Below are 27,717 nucleotides of genomic sequence, written 5' to 3'. Positions count from 1 at the left end.
TGCAAGGGCTGTGGAGCAGTGTTCTGGTACATACTCCAACTGAGCATGCCTCCAGCATACAGCTTGCAGAAAAACTGCAGATGGATGTGAGCTGGTGACACAACCAAAACCCATTCAAAATCCACAGAACTGTACTAGAACATCTTTAAACCTGAGCAAACACAGAACCAGAGAATCCTAGAACATGCCCTCTTTTATAATAGGGCAATGCTAAACTGTTGTCAGTCGTGACAACAAAGCTTCTTGCTTGGAATAGGTTTGTAACTTGCTAGCTGAGAGAGCCTGCAACTGTCTCCATGATACAATATACAGGGAGCACATCTCTATTTCCTGTATTAATCTTAAAGCCTTTGTGGTTTTATATAAGATTTGAAGTGTGACAGAAGCGTACTGCAATGACGTAGGATACACTGAATATCCTCTTTCTTTTCCCTCCACTTCTGAAATTCCAAAGGTTCTCATTCTGTAATTTGTGTTTCTACTTCAGGAAAAAACCCTCAAACCAACAAGGGAAATCACACAGGGTTTAACTGTCTGTAAGCCCATATTATGGTTTTGAAAGCCTGACACTTCAGCCTGCATTTAAGTCTAGGTATTGTCAATATTTTCTTACTAACAGACTCACCTTGACAGACTCACCAAAGTTATGTCTGACATAAATAGACATGGAAAATTTATCTTCCCAATGTGTTAAAAGAATACAAACTCATTTTTTTTCAGAAAGTCTATTCCATTTCAGTGTGTCATAATAATATTCAGCATATCATAATACTTTCTAATATTTCACTCTAAAATGGATAGCAATTGTGACAGACGTGGCTTACATTCAACGTGCAGCGCAACAGTCAGTGCATAGAGTCAGTAAAAGTAGTGTTACTGACTGCAAAAATTGCTATTTTTAACAGATAGGGGATGCAACACAAATAGAAATGCATCAGTTTAAGAAGAGCAAAGCTAGCTTGACATGTTCCAAAGGAAGTGCATTCTAATATTCACTGGTTAAAGCACTGTCATACTTCAGGCTTTGAAAGGTTTGGGGATTTTGTGGAAAGAAATTTAAGAACCATCTGCACTGGTTCTTCATAAAGCTTTTTATTTAGGTTGGAAAAAAAATAAATAAGAAGAGCACAACAAAGAACAGGACAGGCAATTTAGCCTTTCCATTTTTTTGTGTGCTTAGGTTTTACTTCTATACCTTTATTTAAACTTAATATTACTTCAATGTTAGTCAAAGACTTCCAGAAAATGCTCCACAGCTACCAAAAGGAGATTTAAGTTTTGAAGGCACAAATATCCTTTGAATAGTTTATTGCATTTACACAGACTATTTTGTTCTTATTTTTTCAAAATAAGGATGTCAAAAATAAGTCAGGTCTTGTAAATGGCTGTGCAGGAAGGTTTGAAATTGAGTGCACCCATAATTGTATCATGGTAGGTAAGGCTTTTAAACTGAGTGCTCCCATAGGCTGTACCACAGTAGGTAAGCACCAGAACAAGAGGACACAGTCTCAAGCTGTGCCAGGGTAGGTTCAGGCTGGATGTTAGTAAGAAGTGCTTCATAGAAAGTGTGATTGGCCATTGGAATGGGCTGCCCAGGGAGGTGGCGGAGTCACCATCACTGCAGGTGTTTAGGAGGAGACTGGATGGGGTGCTTGGTGCCATGGTTTAGTTGATTAGATAGTGTTGGATAGGGTTGGACTCAATCTCAAAGGTCTTTTCCAACCTGGCTAATTCTATTCTATGGCTTTGAAATTGAGTGCTCCCATAGCTATACCATAGTAGGTAAGGCTTTAAAATTGAGTGCTCCCATAGCTGTACCATAACAAGTAAGGCTTTCAAAGATACCATTTTTTCATCTCTGTTGTAAGACTGAACAGATCACTGTCTCATGAAATGTGTCATACAGACATCTATTATTAAGAGCCCCTGGACCCCCAAAATTCAATAGGTAAAATCAGGTGTAGGGTGTTAAGACATTACTGAGAGCAGCAGAGCAAAACAAAATGAAAGAGGTGAAGAAAGCTGGAGCAATGCTATACTTGACAATATTATCAACCACAGACGTCTTCAGACACAGCTTTTCCTTAAGTAGCATTGGATTTTTGGCAAGCTCTTCCAATTACTGATTCTGATGCAATAAGCACTCATCAGACTCTGCAAGCTAAAAATGGCATGGTGCTGATTACAGCAATCCACATAATTAACAGCAGCATTTCATGAGCAGCACAGCTTTTTCACTTAAGACTTTCCTGGGTTTAAATAGCAATAGCATAATTAGGTTGAAATACAGGCTCTTGCTTATAAACATGACCAGAACATCAGGACAAATTTAAAAGCCTTTCCCCCTCCCCAAAAGAAATGGGAAGACATGAACCAAGCAGTGCCTGTGCTACAACACCTGCAAGGAAACAAACAAGCAAAAACTTCACATCAGTTAGTGAGATAATATCAAATACAGGAAGTGATAAAAAGTTGTTTGTAGTGTATTTTAGAGTGAATTCATAAATTGTTTCTTGAAATGGTGAAGAGTTCATTCAGCCCTATAGCTAACATGTCAAATGGAGATACTCTCCTCTGAGAAGTATGAAATAAATAAATAAATAATCACTAAAATCATGTTTTGATTAGCTAACAGACAGAGCTAACACAATTTCTTTAATATAAACCCAGCCACATTTTGTTAGTAATAAATGTGCAAGCAAGACATTCAGGATGCTGAAATGAACGTCCAGCATGACAAATTGCTGGTACAGAACACAGCTTGAAAATTGTTTCTGGACGGCAAAGAACTTTGTGATCAACCACATTTATCAATGTTTTCTTCTTTATTACACACACAATACTTACCTCTTCCAAGAGTTTGGTTTTCTGCAAGATCTGCTTATTCAGAGAAGCCACCTTCCTTCTGTGTTGTTGGGCGGCTCCAAGCCTTTCTGGTCGCTCCTCTGCAGAAAGCTCAGATTGCTAAAACAAACAGTAACAAAAGTCTGTTGGACCTCACATTATTACTTTTTGCCTCTTCAGCAGCTCAAGAAATGCCAAAGTGGGATATATCTATGATGTTCTTTATCGAGAACTGTGTCCCACTACCCAGTACAGAATGACTCAGTGATTTATCTCACATCAAGATAAGGAAGCAGCTCAAAGACTGAGTTATATTCTCAAAGGTAACAGGTAAAGTAAGCTAAAAAATTAGTCAGGTGCACTGGGACAGGTAGAAAATACTATAGTATACTACAAGAAAGAATGAATTTTTTGCATCAGCATTACAGTTAAACCTGACAGAGTTCTTAAGTGGAAAAAATGCAAACATGCTAAACACCAGCTGAAGCAGTGGTGTTTACTGAACTCAATGAATCCGAGATGCTTCGTACTCCAATAAGTAGATCTAGAACTTTCAAAAGCCTTGGAAAATGTGTATTTACATTCAGAAATAGTGTCTTGGATGCATCTTTATGCTGAATGACAATGACATACTCTAAACATCTTTGTGTATGTGTGCACACTACGGACACCAGCCTTTGAAACCTACACAATCCAGGATGCACTGCCAAGAAAGTGTCTCATAAATACATAATGAAGACAGCAATCTGGATCCACTCTTCTGTTCTCTCTGAATTGTGAAAGGAAAGCTGCCAGAGAGAGTCTTTACCAGGAACAGTATTTTTAATAGAAATTGTATATTTGCTGCAGGCAAAAGAAAAAATATACACATATAAAACAATAAATCTGTAATAGCTAAATATCTAAATGATTATTTACCTAAACATTTGTACCTTTTGAAACTCCTCCCTTTAATACTTACATCCATTTATCTTAGTAATTTACTTCATGCACTCAAGCTTGCTTTTCCAGTTAATTCATTTTTCAATATTTCATTAGAAAAACAGTTAAATTTCAAGTACTTCAGGTGTTAATTTGCAGAGTCTCTCAAAGACTTCCATACTAAGTGTAATTACCAAATGTTGACAAGCACTACAATCTATAATCAGCAAAAGTGTTACAGAAATATTCCTCACTCATATTTGTGCCTGGTAACCACTCTAGGCAAACAGGTAAGCAGATCTCCATTAACAGCTTAATTTTACTTGAAGAGACAAAACCTGTCTTTCTCTGCTACATTTTCTATCTTATTCAGACTGAATAGCAGTTTAATGATTTGCTATACTATTCCAGCCACAGCTGTAAATTGGAAATCACAAATAAATTGTAATTGGAAAGGCCAATTCTGACATCTTAACCCAGCAATTTACATCCATTTGTTAGGAAAGGAAAAATGCTCCTAAGCAGCACCTGTAACACTGTACTGTTCAACAAATACACACTGAGATTTACTCACACCTCTTGTTATGTAGCAAAATCACATTCCCTCATCATGTCAGGCATTCCAAGTCCCCATCCTTCTCGCCTTGTGATTAGCCTATCTAATACACATAGAGCCCAAATCAAGAAAACTGGAAATGCCAGAGAATGAAACGTGAGCTAGACCAGCCTGAGACTGATCTTGCAAAAATAGTAAGAATCCTTACAGTACAGCCTTGGCATAAAGAAAAGGTCTCTGAAAATGCAAAACAACTCTCTCTAACACAGAGGTTTCAGCAGATGAACCTTTCTGGTCTGCAAATGAAAAAGCCTCATGCAGTCAAAGCAGGCTAAGGATCTGCTGTGCAGCAAAGCCACATCTTTACAGTTACTGAGGAATCAAGTTCCAATTTGTAGAGACTCTCAGCACAGAAGGAAGAACTCAGTCATTACAGAAGCTACTTTGTTTTTGACACTATTGTTGTTACTTGGTCTCTTACTAGACTGAAACAACAGTTGCCTTTTGAGCATAATTTAAGAAAACAGCATCTCAGCACTACTGTCTCTGCCTGTTTAAGGTCATCAATTTGCTACTCTATCAAAACAAGAATTTCAACTACATATCCACATATGTGGACACATCCTTCACTGTTTAACACACATTACTCCCACCACTGACAGGTGTAGATTTACTTCTGCATTCTTCCCTGTTCTGTGCAATTGCTCAATTCTGCTCCTAGCAAAACTACCTGTTACATATATATATATATACACACACACTGTGTTTGTACTCTCTCTCTCTCTTTATATATATATACACACTGTACTTGTAAATTCTCAAAGGAAGAATCTTTGTAGGACAGCAAAATCAATGTTACTTTGACTAAGTTGCCTTAGAAATCTGGTGAGAAATTGGCTCATATAAACTTTGTCAATAATTTTCTGCCAAGGTTTTTTAGAAAGTAAGAAATGAAACTACAATCTTCCCTCCAGTTTACCCACCAAGTTGACACTGCAGCAGAAAGGAGGGACAAATGCAGAAAACTATATGCATTAATCTTCTCCAAAATGCCACCTGGAAATGTCCTAGCACACAACACCACCAGATCTAGAATTTTTATTGCCAGCGATCTTCACTGGGCCCATGGATTCTATCAAGGCTGGCTACAACTAAGCACTGCTGCGCTCTTCAGACAGTGCATAGTTACAATGGGTTAAAACTAACAGAACTATATCCATAAGCTTACTGATGCTTCAATAAAATGTAAACATCCTTAATTCTCTTTTCCTGGTGCAAGCATGCACATGAAGAATTTTTGGTCACATCCAGCAGATGGGATAAGTGGTAAGCTTTGGGTCTGACTTGAATCAGTTCTTACTTTCCAGAGTATTAATCGTTGTTCTACCATAATAGTCAAGGTCCTGCTGACTTTGAACAGAAGAAACTGAAATATGACCCTTAGGCTTCTGTTCTTGCAGTTTTTTTCTAATAAAGAAAGGCCAAGAATTTTCTATAGACTCTGTTGAGTTATAGGATTTATCTCCCAAAAGGGAAAGCTCTATACCTCTTACGTGTCAACACAAAGGAAGAAACTCAAGAAGACTATTGGACAAATAAGAAGGACCTATAACTCATATCTGGCAGTGATGTATTGTATGTATTAATTGCTTGAAGAGCCAGGTTTTCTTTCCACATTACTGTAAAAATAATCACAGTTGAACACAATAAATGGTGCTAATACGCACACTTAACTGCCTCGACTTCTGAAAAACAACAGTTTTGGTTTTGATGACACTAGATTCAGAAACAGAGATGCATGGCATGACTGAGAATTAAGTAAGATCCTAGTGTCTGAAAATCTGAGCAGAGGAGGCCTAGATTTTTCTCTGTACAGTGCCAGAGAACTGTATTTCTGTGCCTAACACTGAACATTTCAAAATGCATTAAGAGTTTAGACTTCTAGTTTGAAGAGAGGTCAATTCAGGTCCTTCTTTATTCATGAAAACATTTAAGTAGGTGCTTAATCCAAACTACTCATGAATGCAATTTAGGAATATTTACTATCACACCAAAAGCTTGTGTATTTTTAAAATCCCATTAAAATACTTTTCTGACCCCTAACTGTTGCTACCCACAACATATATATCCACAGATTTTAGAGAATCATGGCAATTAAGTTGGAAGGTAAAGGCTTAAATCAACAGGCTCTCAAATGTGACTTGGTGAAAGGCAGGCAGGTAACACACTTACCTTTTCAGCATATTCTGACACTATTTGCTTGATCTCATCTGACTGGAGTCCAACAATCTGGCCAACCGTACTTGCTGTCAACTTGCCCTGCAAGTGTGTCAAGAAAACATTTGGACTTTTGGAACCACCTGTGATTTTTACAGGGCAGTTTCCCCAAGCTCTGTTTTTAAACAGTAATGTACAAAACCTTAACACTGAGCAAAAGGCTCTAAGCATAAAAAAAAATACCAGGAAGCATTCCACCCCCCAAAACATTTGCTAATGGAAATTTCTCAGTTAAAACAGTCAAATAAATGTTAATTAAGATTTTGAAGTATTTCTGGTTATATTCTGTGTTCTGATTTTTGAATGTACAGTAATATAACTATCTGACCACATTTGGAGCCAAACCATAACAATGCAGATGTTTCAAACTGTAAGCATGTACAAACCCAATCTTTGGGTAGAACTGAATTCTACAGTGGATTTCAGTAAATGTCAATCAATGCCAGATGAGGCTAATTGCTACCTTTTCTTCTGTGACTTCAGCATAAACAAGTTTTAACAGCTGAATTTTTTTCAATCCTCTCACCCAGAAATCAAAATTAAGACCTTTCAAAATTACAACAGCCTAGAAGTTCCATTACATCATTAACTACAACTAATCAAGAAAACAAGACAGGTATCTTAAGCCTAGGTGTTGTTTACAAATATTTATCAGTACTTTGAAAAACACCTTGAAGCACATACAATTTTCCTTCACTCTCTCTAGTACAACTATTTGAATGAAGCACTTATTTACATTGTTTTTACAATTTCCAGGCAAATTATGAAGATAGCAGCCTCACAAGAATTAGTCTAACTCAACCTTCTTTCCCTACACTTCCTTGAAGAAAATTTAAATGCAGTCATTCCAAGACTTCAGACTCACCATCAACTTGATTTTAGGAATAGCTTCTATGATCAACCATAATTTAAACAAAGCTGCAGCAGTTTTAAATGTTGCTTACCTCTTCTGTTGCCATTGCAGCCATGCCAGTCATCAAAGTTTTAATGCGAAGCTAGGGCAAAACATGAGGAATTACACATAACAATTTACCTTCCATTATGTAACTTACTTCTGCCTAGTGACAGGAACACATGTAGACAATTATATCATATACCAGGTGCATTTTAATGCACCTAATGGGACAGTAAGTCAATGAAAACTAAAGAAGAGGTGGTTGAAGTTAACCAAATTTAAGGAATATTAGTTGTAACAGTACAGATTCACTCAGAGTATTCAGCTCCCACTGTCAAATTAAAAGTGACCTTTCAAAAATGCTCAGATACCAAAAAAATTTAACTTTTGTTTTGGAACCATCAAGAAACATTTAAATTTGCGCATCAGTTTCAAGTTTCATATTGTCCTGTGGGAAGCAACTCTCCAGCTAAGCATGGAAATTTGCCTTCCTGCAGAGAATGACTGGGCAGTGATAACTGCTGGTCTCCCCCCCAACTTAGTAACATCTATGCCTACTATGTATGTGTCACACCTCTTCAGCAGCCTGAAGGTCCTCTTCATCACAAGGCTCAGCTTTCCCTGCTCCTGCAAGCCCTGGAGGTAGCACAATTTTTTTATCTTCAGCCTTTTAAAGAAAATTTAAGAAAGTATTATATCTAGTTCCAGTAATCTAAAGTATAAGAAAAACAGCAAGGAGAAAATTGGAATATAGATGTTCTGTTTATATGACTACTTCTCAGCTCCTCACACTCCAGCTTATACCAACTGAAGTGTAACCCTCCGTCACTGCACAAGTATTCCAGACATTTCAGTGTCACTGGCTTGTTATGAAAATACGTGGGGCAAGGAAACCTTACCCCACAGCCTTCTGAGAACTATCAACCTCACAAGACAATTAGCTACCCCAGAATATGATGTCTGCTATACAAGAGAGAGATGAACTATTTTTTTACATGCATAATTTTTTATAACTGAATATTGGTATAACAAATGCATAATATGAGTATTAAATTGCCTAGTTCAGTCCCAGAACTAGCACCATTAAACTAACGGCAACTGGTGGCACATGGACTCAGTTTGTAGGTCATTCTACTGCACCACTAACTTAAGAATTTAATCTTCTACTTCTGCCTTACTGGAGGCTCAATTCAAAGGCAGGCTCAATTCAAACACAAACATGATGAACACCTGATACACAATATTCCAAAGCCAGTTACATTTTTGAAGACACAACATGAACTCTGCAGTCCAGCAGTTACTTTGAGGAAAAAAGAGGTAGCAACAGGAAACACTTCCACTTATAAAATTTAAATGCTAAATTTGTATGTGGAACATTGAGATAATGAAGGAGGACAACTTTAATATACTCAGTGTATTGCTAGGCCCTTGAGATGCTTAATGCATTTCTTCATTATTGTTCTCTGTAATAAAAACTTGTAGCCAAAGTAATACCTTCACTGAAATTATAAAACTGCAAGTACTGTGTCAAGGACATTTTATGAGTCCACAGCCACCAAAAGCACAGCAAGGATGCTACTTTGTAAGAGGCCCTAAGATTTATTTATACTATGGCATCATGTTTCTCTATTCAATTAAATAACATGTTATGTCATAAATGCCTACAAAATTTCTTACCAGAAAGAAAAGAAAAAAGCCTTTATTGATCACATCAAGTGAAACTTTGTTAAAAGTTACTCATAAAGTAGACAGGCTACATAGCTACCTCACATTAAAAACCAGAACATGCCAGCCCCCTCTCTTCTAAGCAAAAAATATTTGCAAGATGAGATCTTTTGAGTACAGATAAAAGGAGCCTTTTAAAAGAGGGTTTTGCATCTTTCATGGCATGCTGATTTTTAGTTCCAGTCAGCCATTTTCAAGAGATGGTTACAATAGAAGTTACAGATGTTTATCCTGTTGTATTCCTTTAAGATCTTACAGTAACCAACACTTCAATTAAACCAATCCAATCCTTCCCACAACGCATTTAAAATTAGTATGTAAGGTTTTTTTACCTGTTCTGCTTTCCCTGCTTGTCTGCTAAATCCATATCTCCTAAAAACCCAAAACATAACATGAAAGAAATACATAGCGGTTTACAACTTTCACAAATCCATTAAGTGACTGTCCGTTTTCAACAGAAAGAATGCACTAAAATGTGACCCCTTCAACCAAACCAAGAGCCAGGGTGAGGTTAGTTTTGGAATGCTTCAAATAAACTAAGTAAGCAAGTACTGCAGCACATTTACAGAATAATTTCAGTTCCATCTAATCCTTCCATCATGATCTGCAAATCTAGACTGTTGATAAAATATCGCCATGTAAAGCTTACAGAAGCACAAAGTGATGCTCTTTCCATTTGGAAGTTAACCTTGAGATATTAACTATACACTACTGAATTCTGGAAGGCTCCCAGGTAATTGCCTCTACTCCCAAGAGAACACTCATGCTCTGTGTGCTTTGATGAATCTGCAATTTCCTTCTGAAGCACGGTGTTCAGAGCTTTAAATCAACTTATTTTACATCTCTGTTTGGGTTGTTGTTTTTTTTGAGGGAGAGGGAAAACTGACATTACTTTGGAAACACTGTATTTGGGGAATACTGTCTTAAAAGGAAAAAAACAGGTACAAAGACATTTTAATACATGCAATTATCTTCAGTAAGCACTAAACTCAACATGTACACAGACATGAAAATTTGTGATGCTCCTGATTGACCAACAGCTACAACTGTTTAATTCCTTGACACTGCAGAAGCAGGACTGTTTATAAGCATTTTATGGCTGAAAGTCAAGTGATCCTCAGCAGCAATATCAACTATCACCAGTTCCCTCCTTATTCAACACTCCCACTTACTAGGGAAATTCAGTCACATTTTTCTACAGCTTAACTCCAAGCTTTCAAGAGTTCCCCAACATTAAGTTTCTTCTGCATTTTAAAGCTAAGCAACACAAAGAACATGACAGAGCACTACCTTTCTCCCTCATTCGTTTTCATTGTTTTTACATTAAAGTTATGTCTGTTTTTCCAGCAGAAATGACCTTTACTTAGGTCTCAACTGTTTCACAGTACCTACAGCTAAAATGAATCTTGAGGATCTATAGACACTATCTTTTAGTTATTTAAATTTGTAAGCTGTATAATGATTTCAAGTTTTGCCTTTCCCCCCCACTTAAAGTGTTAAACTACTCTAGAAAGCTAATCTTCCTGACACTGGCACCAACTTGCAAAATGAATTTTGACTGAGGAGAGAGCAACTGGACTCTAAAATGGATGATGTAAATCAAGCCTAAATCATAGAATCAATAAGGTTGGAAGAGACTTCAAAGATCACCAAGTCCAACCTGTCACCCAAGACCTCATGACTACTAAACCCTGGCACCAAGTGCCACGTCCAGTCCCCACTTGAACACCTCCAGGGATAAAAATCCTTACAAGCATTAGAAAAACAGTAAGACCCACAGAATGTGTGAATGCTAACTGTGCTTATATATGTTAAACAGCTAATTTTATTAACATAATATATATCAACATCTATAGAAGAGGCACTGCATTTCCTGGTAGCTCTCTGTGTTTTGAATAGATTAAACTTGTTAGAGTAGTCAGTCATCTTAGACTTTTAAATCACCTTGCTGTACTGCAGATAACTGCACTGGTGGTGGAAGCAAGGGAAAAGTTCCACTGTTAAACATTTGTATATAACATTTATGCAATGACAGAACACCTCTGCTGAGGAACAAGACACCCAGGTGTCTCTCAAGTTTCATTACACTAGGAACACACATAGGACTTCACCACACTTCACTGGAAAATAAGATGTTAATTTGTCCACCCTGCCTTCAGAGAGCACCACCATAAATGAAAAAGGAAGACTGTAAGCAGGTGGCTGATTTCAACTGTGCATCAAGAGAACACAATCTCAAGCTGCGCCAGGGGAAGTTTAGGCTCAAGGTGAGGAGAAAGTTCTTCACAGAAAAAGTGATTGGCCACTGGCTGCCCAGGGGGGTGGTGGAGTCACCATCCCTGGAGGTGTTCAAGAGGGGACTGGACGTGGCAGTACGTGCTATGGTCTAGTAGTCATGAGGTGTTGGGTGACAAGTTGGACTTGATGATCTTTGAGGTCTTTTCCAACCTTGTTGAGTCTATGAAATGCACAAAAATAACCCCAAACCAAACCAAAAAAGTATGGCTTTAGGGGGAGAAGAAGCCACAGAAGATAAAAACAAATTAAAATGCCATTGCACTCATTAAGCACTAAGAGCTCAGACAGCAGACAAGCTGTACACAGCAGTAAACTATGAAAAGAAAACAAACTCTGTAACATTAAATTGGAGAGCTCTCAGTTAAACAGAGGGACTTCCAAAGATCATCAATAAGTGCAAAATTGGTAACTATATATAGAAGTTTCAGAAAGTAAGAAGATGAAGCACTAAACCATGATTCAATCTGCTGATGAAAAATCCACATTAGACCGACAACTTGAACTCCTTCCCTCTCCCCCACCCCCCCTTCTGAGAATACTTGCAAATAGGCAATACTGATGGACAGACACTATCTAGAAGCATTATGAATAGCAGCCACTTTCATGAAGTAAAGAACATCAGTGTTAAATAACTATAAGCTACTAGCAGTGTAAAGTCAGAACTTTGGCTGATTGTTCACACATAAATAGAGTAGAATTAACCAGGTTGGAAAAGACCTTTGAGATCATCGAGTCCACCCTATCACCCAACACTATCCAATCAACTAAATCATGGCACCAAGTGCCATATCCAGTCTCTTCTTGAACACCTCCAGTGATGGTAACTCCACCACCTCCCCGGGGCAGCCCATTCCAATGGCCAGTCACTCTTTCTGTGAAGAATTTCTTCCTATCATCCAGCCTAAACCTCCCTTGGTGCAGCTTGAGACTGTCCTCTTGGTCTGGTGCTGGGTGTCTGGGAGAAGAGACCAACCCCCACCTGGCTACAACCTCCCTTCAGGTAGTTGTAGACAGCAAGAAGGTCTCCTCTGAGCCTCCTCTTCTCCAGGCTAAGCAACCCCAGCTCCCCCAGCCTTTCTTCACAGGGCTTGTGCTCCAACCCCCTCATAAGCTTTGTTGCCCTTCTCTGGACACGTTCCAGGCCCCCAAGAATTTACAGGATAAGTAAACAGAATTTGAAACCCAACAGAAGCGAATCTGGAACAGTTTGATTCTCAAGTAGCATTAGAAAAAAACAACCTCTGACAATTGAATTTTTATACAGAATGCTTCTAAATACACACGATGCAACCCCCCCAGACAATTCAATGAAGCCTTTCACCTGCCATATTCCAGAAGTGTAGAATGAACTTTTGATTCCTCATCTGACAGCTCTTCAGCTCCCTTCTGGCGTTTGTATTTTCTCTGGGGTTTGTAAACCTCCTGTAAGACAGTGGATGAATTCACAGCTTGTGAAAAAGCTTTTTGAAAACAAATCATTAATTATTACCTATCTATCTATCTAAACACACCACTGTGTGCTTTCCAACTCTTTATGCTTGATTTAGTTGATATCTTCCAGGACAACTCTTACCCAAATAAACATCCTTCACTTTCTCTTTTTGGAATTACATGATAAAAATCTTACTGAATTTACTTCTCACTAATTTGCTCTAGGAGCTGTCTTGCCAGGTTTAAAGAAAAGTTAAAAATAGGTATTTAACAACAAAAACAATTTCTTCAACCATCTCCTCCATTACATTTGAAAGAAGAGTCAGAAATAACACAATCCACTATTACTAAAAGTAAAGAAATAAAATAATAAATAATAGTAAATAAACAAATAAAAATAAATCACTTTAATTAGCTGATAGTCACAGAATCACAGAATTTTAGGGGTTAGAAGGGGCCTCCAGAGATCAAATCTAATTCCCTGGCCAAAGCAGGATCACTGGGTTTCTAATGTCTCCAGAGGAGGAGACCCCACAACCTCTCTGGGCAGCCTGTTCCATGCTAAGAACATAGGGTTTTTTAAACAAACAAAACCCCGAAACAAAGAAACCAACCCCCATAACCCACCCCCCCCAAAAAAAACACCCAAACAAAAAGAAATTAAAGCCAAGCCTGGGCTTTCCACATATACACATAACTTCAGAAAATCCTATTCACATGGGATAAAAGATTCAACAAAAGAAGCTGCAATGACTCTAAAAGAAAATGCAAAAGGAAAATTACTTTTGGCTTGATCTGACTTTTTGTACAACACAAACTATTATTTTCTACAAGCAATTCCTGCACCATAACATTGCTGAAACAGCTTTCAATCTTTTTCAGAGACCTGTAATCCCATAGTAGAGATTTTGAACAAGTGCAAATAGCATTCCTTGGCAAGTTTCTCCTGAACTTGTCTGTTATCCTCTGCAATTTTTACTTCATTTTTAATCTCAATTTCTGTCATCTTTGTTTCCAGCTATTAAGTCATGCTACATTTTTGACTGTCACATCAAAAATCTTTATATGATTAAGAATTTCCCACAAAATGTACTTTCACACCCACAGAAAAGCAACCTCAGTAAAAAAATTATAGCTTTTATGATGTCGTTCCTGTGCTAGATAAAGTGTAGGCATCATACCATAAACATTTGTCTTGGCATCAGATAAATGAGTAGTTGAACAAAGCCACTGCAAGATAATCTCAATTCACTCAATAGACACCTTTCAGCAGCAGTAGTTCTTATACCAATAGCCATTACTGATATTTAATATTCCCTTTTCTAACCTTTAGAACTGATCATAGCCATAAATCTCACTGTATTGTCCCCTTGAGAAGAGAAGGGTAGGTCCTTAGACCACAGTTACAATAATGAATTCAGACAACAGCCTAATCTTTCACACTTGCTGGTCCTCTTTTAGGAAAGTGGATTTCTCCTCCAACTCCAATGCATCATCATTTAAAGGTGACCCGCAAAAGACCTTTCATCTAACAGCCATGTTCACCTTCTTCCAGTTCCTTTGAACAGATAGGAAAGCTTGAGCACTTTCTGCCCTGAAAAATCAGTGTGTTCTTCTAGACCACACTCATGCCTTGATGCTGTAAGAGATCTCATAAACTAATCTTTTGTTAAGCAGATCTGGCACGAGCTTGTAGAAGATATAATTCAGAGAGAGCTCATATAGTTAAGGAAGAGAAGTTTGTCTAGGATAGGCTAGGCAGTGATGAACAATTGTCAAAGTTTTATCTGCTATGAAGATGCACTCAAAAACTAGAGATCTGTGATCCAGAGAAGACAGAATACACCTTCATGAACCCTGCAGATAGATCCAAACTGGGCAGAGCAGCCAGCATCCTCAAAGGCACCTGGCACACTAATGTTTTTCTACAAACATACACTGCATTCAACCACATAAATTAGGCTCAGTAGCATTCAGGGCATTAACATGGAAAAACAACTACCTACAAAACATGACAAAAGAGTAAGATGACTTGTCTGCTACATTACACAATAGGCATACACCTCGTTACACTGGCATTTCATCTATGGATGAAGAATTCTGCCTGGCCAGAACTACTTGAAATAGCAGTGATTTTCTCAGAAGAGTGGTGTTTCACCTTGGAAGTGTTCCACTGAAAACATACCTAGATTTCCCATCCCTTTTCAAATACCGATCTATGAATTTATCAAGATGGTCAAACCCAGGAAAACACCACCCAAAAAACAACCACCCAAGCAGCAGCAAACTGTCAGGGTTAGAAATAATCAAGTGATAACCCCAAGCAAAGAGGGAAATTAGAGAAAAAGCAAGGACAGAAACTCAAAGCATCTGAATTCAGTTACGAGACAGTGATATATCCCATGCATTTTATATATCACTCTTGGCAGCATTCACAAACAAGCTTTGAAGAAAATACAAGCAAACAGTTTATCCAAGAGTTAAAACATCTGCATCTGAAGAGGGAGAAGGCAAACTTTCCCAACCAACAATAGCCACTTGAAAAAGCACTTCTGAAGTGGGGTGTGCATTTTCATTGTTAATTGTAAGAAGTAAAAAAGTTCTGAAATGCAGACATTTAAATTGAGGAGATCACCCCCATTTTGATTAATTTCAAGATAAGCAGTCAAATTGCTGATAGCTTCAGTCTGTGAGACAGCTGTAAGCTACCTTGTGGCTTTTGTTTGATAGAGAGGAATTGCACACTCTCTGTGCAGGCAGTTGATACGATTTACCTGCTTATACAGTGCACACCTAAAAGATTTTCAGTTTGCTATGTTGGCATTTGACACCTGATCTAAAAACAAAGCTCCATGCGTAACTTGATTGGGACCCTCTGATGAGAAAGCCCAGGACTGGCTGCATTAAGCAGAATTAACCACCAGCAGCAATTGTTTCCATCACTAAAACCATTTGCTCTTTGATCATAAATATCTAACATACTCACATAGATGTCAGTAACAGTTTTGATAGCCTTCTCTTTTCTTTGCATAAATTCTTCATCCTGCAAGACATTAACAGAGGTGATTAAAAATACCAGGAATGGGGATTAAATCTCAACCGTTATAGTTAATATAGCAAACAAAGTTGTCAAATAGTTTCTGAGGAGCTCAGTTATTCAGTGCAATGTGGTGACTTCATGTAACATAGACATATTTACTTCTCTCATAAGATAGGCAGGAAGATCTTTATGACTGTATCTAGATAGGCAATCTCTCTGCTCTCTGCTTCAACAGTATCCCTAGTTATACAGCATTACCAGCATACAGATTCTCACTCAGCTAAATCAGCTTCTCCACATAACTCTGTGTGGTTTAGAACAGATTTCAGGCAAAGCAGCTCCAGTCACATGGTTGCCTGGATCCACTGCACAAAACTCTATAGGCACTCCAAAAGTGAGGTACTTGCCAAGCCAGACCAACAAAGAACTACAGAATAGACCAGACCAGACCAGGTTGGAAAAGACCTTCAAGATCATCAAGTCCAACCTATCACTCAACACCATCTAATCAACTAAACCATGGCACCAAGTGCTCCATCCAGTCTCTTCCTAAACACCTCCCTGGGCAGCCCATTCCAATGGCAAATTACTCTTTCTGTGAAGAACTTCTTCCTAACATCCAGCCTAAACTCCCCTGGCACAGCTTGAGACTGTGTCCTCTTGTTCTGGTGCTGGTTGCCTGGGAGAAGAGACCAATCCCCTCCTGGCTACAACCTCCCTTCAGGTAGTTGTAGAGAGCAAGAAGGTCTCCTCTGAGCCTCCTCTTCTCCAGGCTAAGCAACCCCAGCTCCCTCAGCCTCTCCTCACAGGGCTTGTGCTCCAAATCCCTCACCAGCTTTGTTGCCCTTCCCTGGACATGTTCCAGCAATTCAACATCTTTCCTAAACTGAGTGACCCAGAAATATTGCAGAAAAAACAAGGCTCCTCTTAAGCTAAAGTTAACCAATACCTATGAACTTTCTGTCATAATAATGTTTCAATTCTTTTCCCCTGGATGAATTTGCACATGGATTCCTTTAGGATTGATTTAACAAAATGATAGCCATGGAAAAACTACTGTGATACCCTATGCAGATTTCACAGCTGTGGAGCTGGTACTGCACCTGAGCATTGGACACTTTCTAGCAGAAACAAGAAGCAGCTTGATCTTACCTCCGGTAGCCTATGAGTTTTCTGAAACTGTGATATAGAGTAGGAACGGATATAGTCTCCCATTTCTTCCCTTGTTTCTATTGCACGTTTCACCAGCCACTGGGGAGGGGGAAAAAAAAAGAGGGTTGTAAAGTTTTATCAGTGGAAAGAGGAGGAATAACAACAGAAAATATGTAACTACTGCACAATTGTTTTTAATACATGGTCAAAGGTGTAAGCACACTTTATGTACATGAGCAAGAATATTCATTTGTAAACATGGTAACTCAGGGATGTACTTCTAAGAAATGACTCAGCATTAGCTACTTCAGAAACCTCTTTGTACTAGAAGCTCAATAGAGCACTCAGATAATGCATAAGCTAAGAAACCATGTGGGTTTTGCTGTAATCAAAGTTTTAGAAATAAAACCCCATGTATTCTTCCTATTCTTGACCTATACTGAACGAGATAAATCTCAATGAGTCATATTGCTCACACTACAGTGGGATTTAATAGTCCAAAGGAGATAAAACAGCCTTCCCTTAAAAGAGTCTTGGAGTAGAGCCTGGTGTCCCAAAAAAATCCACTTTTCTCAATGTTATTGGTAAATAATATACTGCAAAATTATTTTGTTTTATAATTTCCCCTTTATTTAGGTTGCACTGTAGCTTCTTATATACCAATTCCTTTTACATTCTAATCAGTAAGTATGGAAAGAAAATCTGATTGTAAATTTCACCTACTAGGAATTCTTAGTTGAAAAAATTCATTTATAAACAAAAACATATGAAATCTTTACAAGCATAGGCAAAGTTCAATGGAATCTTGCCATATACATTTCTGTACTTCAACTATTTGCATCTTCAATAAAACCATTCCAGAGAGGAAAATTAAGAGCATCTGTGGAATAAAACTGGATGTGGGCCACTTTAACCATATTTAATTTGCATCGTCAAGAAGGAGTAAAAAGTAATTTAAAAAGTACTTCTGCCACCCTCAAAGAAACCCAACCCTAAAGTGTCTTCCCAAAAATCAAAGTTGCATAAACCCTACATCCTAGCAGAAGAAATGTACTACTTAGGCTAAAAAACAAAGCCCAAAATATATGGGTAGTATTCATTGTTATTATTTGTTAACCATTAATAACATTGTTACCAAAATACAGAATAATATATAATACAGAAAAATAGACAGCAGTAGGTCACAAAGCAAAGGAATGTTCATTTTCTGGCTTTTTGTTTTCAGCTATACAATGGAACTGCCAGCACACCTCACAACTCACCAGACCAAGAGCTGAGCTGTATGAGCTTGCAAAATATACATCCTAGTCCATGTTCAAAACCCTCAAAACTCTGCTGTACACTAAAAGCTGTCAGCCTTGTCATGCTTGTGCATCAAATCCCTCAGCTGTAGGAAGCATTGGATGTACATTACCTATAAAAAACTGCAATCATAGTCTCCATTCACACAGGTTCATCCCTCTCTACTCTGAAAAAGCCCACGGCAGCGTACTTTAAAACAAATGCATTGTCCAGGTGGTTTTTATACAGCCTGTGAGTTATGGCATGGTCATCCTTCTACAAAGCAAGTCTGAACTGTTCACAGCACCCATCTCTGTCAGTCTGAGTGGGAAGAGATAGGCTGGAGGCCTGCTGGAATTTGAAGCAATTCAAAGTTGAATAGAAAATTTTCTGGGTTCTCAGTGCCAGGATCCAGCAATGCCCACTATACTCTCACGGAAGACACCACGTGAAACATGACCTCTTATTAAAATTAAGCTGTACCCCAAGAGGAAGCCATTAGTAACATCCATACATTGGTTATATGTATTTATATCAATTTTTCCTATCATAGATCACTTATTGCTTTCAAAAACCATAGTTCTGCTGTGAGAAAACAGATCTGCAAGGCTATGAAGTGTTGAAGAAGAACCACATGCTCATATAAGAAGAAAAGGCTTCTTTTGACATTTATAAGCCCACACAAAAAGCCACAAAAGATTGAAGTACAGTTTAAGCAACACTGGAGAAGATAAATCTTGTGGGTTGTTGACAGCCTGTGCAGGAGGTCATATAAAAGATCAGATCAATCTCACAATCCATGTTTGAGCCAGCAACTGTTCTCTGTGTTATAACCATGAACCCCTGGAAAGTGAGGGGATGATGATGACAAGGAGAGAAATGAAAATGGAGACTATTATGAAGCACATCTCAACACAAGAGTGTGTGCATACTCTTTGAACATAAGCAGAACTTACTAGGAAGAACAGCATCATTTATGCACACTGGAATAATTGTCAGTCTTTTTATTACTGTTTTATTTTTTTTTTTTACAGTTCTGCTACCATCTATGGCAGAGAGCCAAATCAATCTCATTTCTTCCTATAGGGAAGGATTCATCTAAATTCCTCATGTCACGTTCACTGGACTAGCCTGCACAGTGCTAGTCCTATTGGGACACATACCAGGTGGAGAAAAGAGCTTCTGTATCATTTGGGGATTTATTTGAGATCTCCAGATAGCAAGTAAAATCTCAAGTTTAACAGAGTATTGAGGAAAACATCATTATCAGCCTGTTACAGCTCTTGCATGTATTTTTTAGAACACAGTGAACTGTGGACACCAACAAAAGGGTTTTTTGAAAGCCCATCTCAGGATAAAATTATGAATCATCAGTATTTGGAGCAGGTAGAATTTCACAGGGACCTGACAGAAAGCTACAATTTCTAAAACCAAATCCTCTACATACAAAAAACTAAGCTCACCAAGAAATATTTCTTCATCAAATATGCATTAAATATACCACCTACTGGCCAGCTACTAATATCGAGAATCACTGCTCCGAGAGAAATCTAGAAGCAAATTTTGTCCCTGCTTAGAATTAATGTTTCTTCGTTCCAGAGGTAATATACCAAATCAGGATTTTAGTCAGAGAAATAAAATACTTAGTGCTCTAGTTTTTACAGCAGGAATAACAGTTCATATTCTCACTGTAGAAGAGGAATTATTTTTCCTGAATGAGAAGTCCCCTATTTGACAAATGTAATCATTCATTGTCATCATTATTATCACCAAGTGAACAGGGCAGAAAATTAACCTGGGTTGGGATTTCTTTTTTTTTTTTTCCTGGTAGGAAAATACAGGTTTAGAATTAAAAACCTCACATTAAGATGATACATCCTTTCCACATAGGCACCATCAGCACAGCTTGAAAGCTGTGTAACAGTAGCACACACCACAACTTTTTGTGGGGACTGCAGTTTAGCTTCTTCAGGAGCCTCCTACTGTAGAATAATGAGAAGGATTTTTTTCCCCATTTCTTACAAACAGCAATTTAGAGTAAAGTCTTACTTGCTGAATTCTTTCATAAGCAAAAGGCAAGGAGACATTTCATGAAAAGGCATTTTCCTTAACAGCCTATTTTCCCTATTTATCCAGGTAATATTTCTGTGTGTAGTTGAAAGAAAATAAACAAACCTGATAATGACATGCCAAGGATTCTTAAGATGCCACACAGAAGTGGAACACATCACATGCTAGCTTAAACCTTAATCAAATGGAGAACTATGAGCATGCACACGGTCAGTGAGAGGCGCTCAAGAAAGACACAGTATTAGGTTTGCATGTCAGAGCCATTTATTTTTCCATCCATACAGTTATGAAGTGATATAAATGAAGGACAAACTATGCCTAATGAAACAGCCTCAACTGGCTTTCACCTTATTCATATCTGCAGAACTTACTCCATAAGCTTAAACATGAACTGTAAGATATTTGCTCAATTTTCTAGTCTGGCAAAGTATATTAGCAGATTCAAAAAACAAGCTTGAACTTTAGTTTCTTTAAGTAGTGATTCCACAAAGGCAGAATCCAACTGCATTCAAAAGAATTTAAAGAGGGATTTTTGCATTTTCATGAAACAGGATCAAACAATACTTAAAAATTCTATCATCCAAAACACCACTAAACTCTTTAAAAGCATTCATTTAAACAACTTCTCCATGATTATTCGTTCCAAAATTGAATAAATATTGGTTAAAATTTGAATGCAAGTTCTATGGCCTTTTTCAGCAAAGAGTCAACAAAATGATTACCTGTACAACAGGAAATATATGAATGAAATCCAGTCCCTGGATCTGATGTGGTTCCAAACGATGAGGGCACTTCATTTTGGGTAATACTGACACAATTTTTTCAGTTAAGGCACTATTATAAAACAACAAAAACACACATGTATGTATGCCATGATTTTATTTTGTAAATTACAAATTATTTTTGCAAAAACAGTTAGCTGTTAGAAGGTTCCCTCTAGTGGCTTCCACTGTATACAGCTTTCACAAACTAACTTTTACATATATATATATATATATATACACACACACACATACATATATATATATATATAAAGTTAGAATAAGTAAGTAAAAGATAGGCACTCCATGTCCAGAATCAAATTAAGAGAACTCCCAAAATATATCTTGACATTATTACTGAAACTTTATGAGTTTAAATATGTATTACACCTAAAAGCTAAACAAATATTACACTTCACATGTTTTTGAAGGTTTTTGAGGTAAGAGCTAGTAAAGGGAAAGGAATATCCTAATGCCAGGGGTTCATCTGCAAGAACATCACCCTGTTTCCTTATTTTACAGCAAGGTATTTTTTTGCTGCCAATGCTGTCAAAGCATGCTTTTAAAGCAGGTGTCAGCAGTGAGGATGACCACTACTAGCAAAACTTGAATTATTTTTCCATGAAAGAAATAAAAACCCAAAAACTGTTCCAGTACTGACCTCAGAGGTATTCAGCGCTGTCTAAATGGACAACAAAAGGGGAGCAGGAGATAGAAGACAGAGGGCAAACTCTGGGAAGAGAGCCTGAAAAGTTACACTTCCTTAAGAAGTGAAAACTTGGATGTAATTCTTGTAAGGCAATTTCCACTATGGCACTACAACAATATTCTACAACATGGAAACAGTAGCACGACTCTGCACAGCCAGAGTAAATACAATATAAAAAAACCCAAGGAAAATCTTATTTACCCAACAGAAGCAAGATCTCTCCTAATAGATACTTTTATGTTCATTTCAACCCAGCAATAACATGACACCATCAAAATGCCTTCAGAATAATACTGAGAAAACACAACTTTACTTTTCCTTCTCTTGAGAACATCACAGAACCACCGAGCCACCACCAATATAAACAATATGTGGACATCAAAACCAGCACATGCCTGTGCAACTCTGAACACTTCAGAACTACAAATAAATCCCTGCTGCTGTTTTAGGAGAGAAGCCTGGGTTCTGTTTTGCCAATTTTGCATCCAGTCAGCTGGAAAGATAAGAGAACACCTTCACTGCTTCCTATCCTGCTACTGCTAAGGGTAACAAAGAAAGTAATTATAAACACTTGGCAATTGCAAAAACTGCCACCACCTTCATTCCTACCCTCTACTTAATTCTGTGCACTTAACAATGCTTTATGTAGTTACTATCTATGATGATTTGAGTGTCTCCAAGTTTAATGGCAATAGCTACCAATTTTTTAAAATGCCTTAGTTTGGCTGATGCAAAAATGACTTTCAAGAAAACAGCACAGAAAGAGGTTCTTTTCGACTACAGTGAGAAAACAAGTCTCTTCATAAAACTGTAACTTGACAGCTTATTCTTCCTCCAAAATTTCATTCTTTAACTGATCACAGAAATGCATAAAGAAATGCTGTACTTGAGAACATATTCCCTTTCTCAGTACAAAAAAAAAATATTTACAACCTCCCTAATAGAGGAACTGGCTACCTTATGAGAAAATTCTATGCATAAAAGAATTCATCAAACCAAAACGGTGTCATCAGGTCACCCTCAGTATGGGGAAGGTAACGGTTTCAGCAACAGTGCCATGCTTTAATTTCTGTTTGCTGATGCCTACACTTCCAACCCAGATCCATAAAAGGGACTCGGAGATTATTTACAAAGCAGAACTGCAGGCAGAAGACTCAAGGAGGGTCCTCTAATGTTGCACTGTAGTTTCCAGCAGTGTGGTCTCCATCTGCCCTTTGTATTGGCCTCTGTATCATCCCCTTGTGCCAGCACAAGCATGTGTACAGCTGCATAGAGAACTGGATCCAGGAACTGATTCACGTTAAAACTATTTTCCTTATTTTTCTTCTTTTTCCAGTAGGTTTTAATCTGGATCAGTTCCCAAACCAGTTCAATGTCAGGCCACATAAATGCTTTCTCTGCTTAGTATGTACATAAGAACATGGCAGCCCAGGGGGAACTAGCACTGTCTTTTTAAAATGTATTTATTGGGTTTCTTTTTACTTCTTGGAAGAAGCTTCTTCCTGGTTTTAGAGGTCAAGAAACCCTGAAAGCAGTGCAGCGTTTTGCAGATGAGTGGTCTTGAGAAGCAGGAAACATGAACTAAGAATCTCTCTTATAAACAAGCAAATACCAAGTAACTTCCCACCTACCCACTTCACCTGAGAAAAAGAAGAACAAAACAAAACAAAAAAATAATCACACTTGCCATTTAATCAACTTACATTTTTTGACCAATAGTAGAGTTTTCCTGAAACAATAAATCAACATCGATATCGAAGTTGCAAGTAGTGATACACCACGTCATGCCGCCTACCACCTAGCAAAAGAGCAACAGCATGGTCAGTTTCATTTGAAGAGATAAGACCAAACACATCCTAAAGGCTTTGTTTTAGAAACTACAGCTTAGTGTTTTCTCCATCCTTAGTATTATATAGAGTGAAATACACACAGACAGCATACATATACCAACTTCTATGTACAATACACATAGAGGACACAGTCTCAAGCTGCGCCAGGGGAGGTTTAGGCTGGAGGTTAGGACGAAGTTCTACACAGAGAGAGTGATTGCCCACTGGAATGGGCTGCCTGGGGGGGTGGTGGAGGCACCATCATTGGAGGTGTTCAGGAGGAGACTTGATAGGGTGCTTGGTTGCATGGTTTAGTTGATTAGGTGGTGTTGGATAATAGGTTGGACATGATGATCTTGAAGGTCTCTTCCAACCTGGTCTATTCTATTCTATTCTATTCTATTCTATTCTATTCTATTCTATAGAAGACACAAACTCCAGCAGTTAGTAACATTCCAAATCCCTCTCTTAGCTTTATGTATCAGTTTTGAAACAGTTGCCAGATTAAAAAAATAAAAGAAACCAACAAATAATAGATGAAACACAATAGTATGTTAAATGTCATGACCTGCAAAACTTGACTGTATCAAAATTTTATCAAGGACCATAATTTTTACATACATACATTTACCTTTATATATATTCCTTTGCCACTCCTGTTCTTTGCTTGTTGACATGTGCAACACTGACTGATAGGCACAGCATCAATATTACAGTGGAAATCTCCAGCTCTGTAGAAATCTTTGTTTCAGACCCTATTCCTAGAGATGCTTAGGCAACTTGGGCCATTTCATCAACTTCACATGAACTACATAAACATCTAAAGACAACCTTGCACAAATACATGCAAGATAATCTAGATGTATACAAAGGCAAAGAAGAGAGCAAGGAATCAAAATGTGGAATAACTTACCAATGTCACACAGCAAATTAAGGTGTTCTGTACAAAGTTTCCCAATGCATTACTCCTCTCACATTCCCCTCTGAAACAGGTGACCAGTATCACTTCTATACTAGCAGCTACATCATTTTCAATAGCAATGCTCATTCGAGCAAAGGTTGGGCATTGTCATGAAATGGTAACTTTGCAATTGTATTTGGGCAAGTATAAACCTGATGCATCCATTCCTACACATAAATGCAATGCAACAATATTATATCCTAAGGCTGTCTCCCTCAAAACTGCTTAGCATCTGTGTGCACAGCCTCCCAAGCAGCTCAGATCACTCATGTCAAGGAGTCTAAAGAAACTAAAATTGCCTTGCAAAGTGAGGCTGTGCTATGATCACAGAAAGAGCAGAAAACAGAAGAGCTCATGTCAAGGCTGCTGTAGTTCTGTGTTATCAAACCTTGCTTCAGGAATTTCTCACAGAATCAGCAATAAGTATTTCGGAAGTCTCTTTTCAACCTGGACTTTGCTCACTGTCTGCATCACATACTTCCTGTCCAGGACAATGAAAGGTTAACATATATGACATTCTGAAGATACATAAAAACAGCCCCAAAATAATCTCACTAGACTAACTGTTCCATTATTACATAGAGCCCCTCAAGACAAGCATTTCCTCATTTCTAGCTATCTCCAAGTATTAAGTCTTTCCTAGGTATTTTGACTGCAGTTGGAAGAGGGGCAAAATTCCCCATGTATAACTATGCTTTAGGCCCTAACACCCATCAGAAAGCACATCAGCAATAAGCTTGCATCCAACTATCCTCTTTAAAGCAGGCCTTGCTGCACAAAATCAGTTTTCCAGACTGTTTGAAACCAGGTCACCTGAAGAATTATTTACACAGGAAAGTCTCATGCATTGCAAGTGTCCTAAGAAAACAAATAAATTAAAAAAAAAAAAATCACTTAACACTGCTAAGCTAATTAGCAAAAAATATGTAAATGCATCACCTTGTCAAAGGGCGATAACCCCTTGATTCTTGCTCGAAAATACCCAGCAGCCACCAAGAGTTCCAAAATTTCAGTCAACTTGATGTTTTGCTCCTCATCTTCTCTTGTTTCAACCTGACAAACAAACAATGCAGAACTAATTCAGTATTTCTCCTTCATTCTTCACAAAGATACTTCCCAAACTTTATCCTAACATACCTGACGTATCAGGGAAACCCTTGACTTCCATTAGCAACTTGGCTGTTAATTTGAAAGACATTAAATAAATAGGCAATGCATTTCTACATGGGTTTAATATTATGGTTTTTTTTCACCCAGTTAAATACTTTAATCTGATTTTATTGTTCAAGCTCCTAGTCCCCTGCTTGCCTCCGGCTACACAGATTGCTCCTATTGCCAAAAGACAGTTAATTTATTCTCCATTTTGCACACTTCTTCCCATTTCAGGGTTCACAAAAATCATACATCTCAATGTAATGCTTCTATAATTTTTCACAACAGGGGCAGAAATTCACGTGGAACTCCACTGTTGGGTAATGCAATTTTAAGCATACTCAAAGTCTGACAGCAACAAAAAGCAAACTCTGACGGGCAGCCTGCACAGCTTCAATGCTCCCAAGCTTTATCAGCACAGCAATCTTGTCAGAGTGCCTTTGTCCCCACGTTACAGGATGAAACCTCACAGTTCCAAGAATAGACATGATTTACTGGAGCCACAGAGCACCCAAAAACCTCAGACCTAGGTGAGAGGGACAGCTAATGGGGCTCTGGGTCTCCTCCTCAGAGGCTGCAGGGACCCACTCCCATTCACCCCCTCCCCCGCCCCGCTCTTCTCCCCTGTTCCGCAGCTTTTCACCATCCTCCTCTCCTTCGCACGGAAACCTGAAACGCCTCGCAAGCAGAGGGGACGCGGAAACGCAGAGGTGTACAGAAGGCGACCTACACAGGCGCTGCCTGCAGCCCCACAGGGCCTCCCCCAGCCCTGGGCGGAGAGGGGCCCGGCTCCTCATACCCGAGAGACCCCACCTCGCGGGGCCGTGGGCTGCCCGCGGGGAAGGGCGCAGGGTCGGGCCCGCGGTACAGTGCTGACCCCAGGGCTCCCGGCACAGCCTCGGCGCGGCGCCTAGGGCTGGTCAGCGCCCAGTCCGCGGGGAGACAAGGAGGAGAAGGAGCAAAGGGGAAACCCGGGGAAGCCAGTGCAGTGGGGCCAGAGGAACAGCGGGCGGCCCGCGCCTCGCCAACGCTGCGCCTGAGGCGGAGGAGACTGGAAGAGTCGCCGCTACGGTACCTCCTGGGGGGCCTGGTACTCCTGTCCCTTCGGGACGACCATCGCCCTCCGTCTCCGGCAGCCTGCGCCCAGCCGCTCAGCCTGTCACGTCCGCTCCCCCCGCCGCAACGCCCGGGCGAAGGGATAGTCTCACGCCGGTGGCTGCCGGGTTCCCCCGCCCCCGCTCAATGGTTCGCCCGTACCCTCCTTGCGTACAAGCTCATCCGGGCCGTGCCATTCACGGCCAAAGGGGTGCGGGGGAAGGAGGGCGGGGGCTGCACGACTCCCCGGCGGCTCATGTGACTGACTGCATGGAGCGCAACCGCCGGAGCGCCGGCCCGCCCCTTCTCTTCTCGTCCGTGCCCACGGGCGGCGCCGCTGGGGGCCTCTCTGGATGTCCCTCTGGGTGTCCCCGTTCCCAGGGCCGCGCCTGGGCTTCGGGGTGGGCCGCGTAGGCGTCCCCTCTCAGTCTGTCTCCTCCCCGCCTGCACCCGCCGATCCTGGGCACTTCCGCTGATTTACGCTGGCGCTTGTCCTTCTCTTAATTCTTCTTTTCGGTGTTGCAATGGGACTTGGGGCCTCTCCCCAGCATGGAGGACAAGCTGCTGAGTACTCTGTGGCCTGAGGGATGCCTCACAGCTTCTCACGCCACACAGGGCACTGGCACCATTCATTAGCAGGAAGGTCTCGTTGAGCGACCTAACAGCCGAGGTGGGGGGGTGTTAACAATGTTTTCTGTCCTGTGTGCCGGTCCCATCGCT

General features: G+C 39.4%; 1 protein-coding gene across 1 annotated transcript in view; it reads right to left on the bottom strand.

Annotated features, from left to right (window-relative positions):
• CCDC93 (coiled-coil domain containing 93) overlaps positions 1-27,278 on the bottom strand; it is a 45,077-nt gene extending 17,799 nt beyond the window's left edge. The window contains exons 1-12 of the mRNA XM_054176793.1: positions 26,978-27,278; positions 25,690-25,803; positions 23,664-23,758; positions 21,213-21,324; positions 17,140-17,238; positions 15,934-15,990; positions 12,838-12,938; positions 9,551-9,590; positions 8,068-8,160; positions 7,543-7,593; positions 6,554-6,640; positions 2,848-2,964 (exon numbers count right to left, since the gene is read on the bottom strand). Of these exons, the coding sequence (XP_054032768.1) occupies positions 2,848-2,964; positions 6,554-6,640; positions 7,543-7,593; positions 8,068-8,160; positions 9,551-9,590; positions 12,838-12,938; positions 15,934-15,990; positions 17,140-17,238; positions 21,213-21,324; positions 23,664-23,758; positions 25,690-25,803; positions 26,978-27,019 (1,008 nt within the window). The 5' untranslated portion in view covers positions 27,020-27,278. The remainder of the gene's footprint in view (positions 1-2,847; positions 2,965-6,553; positions 6,641-7,542; positions 7,594-8,067; positions 8,161-9,550; positions 9,591-12,837; positions 12,939-15,933; positions 15,991-17,139; positions 17,239-21,212; positions 21,325-23,663; positions 23,759-25,689; positions 25,804-26,977) is intronic.
• Between the last annotated feature and the right edge of the window lie 439 nt (positions 27,279-27,717).

The sequence above is a fragment of the Dryobates pubescens genome, chromosome 2, assembly GCF_014839835.1.
Source record: "Dryobates pubescens isolate bDryPub1 chromosome 2, bDryPub1.pri, whole genome shotgun sequence".
NCBI classification, from domain to species: Eukaryota; Metazoa; Chordata; class Aves; order Piciformes; family Picidae; genus Dryobates; species Dryobates pubescens.
This window is presented reverse-complemented; position numbering and strand designations above follow the sequence as displayed.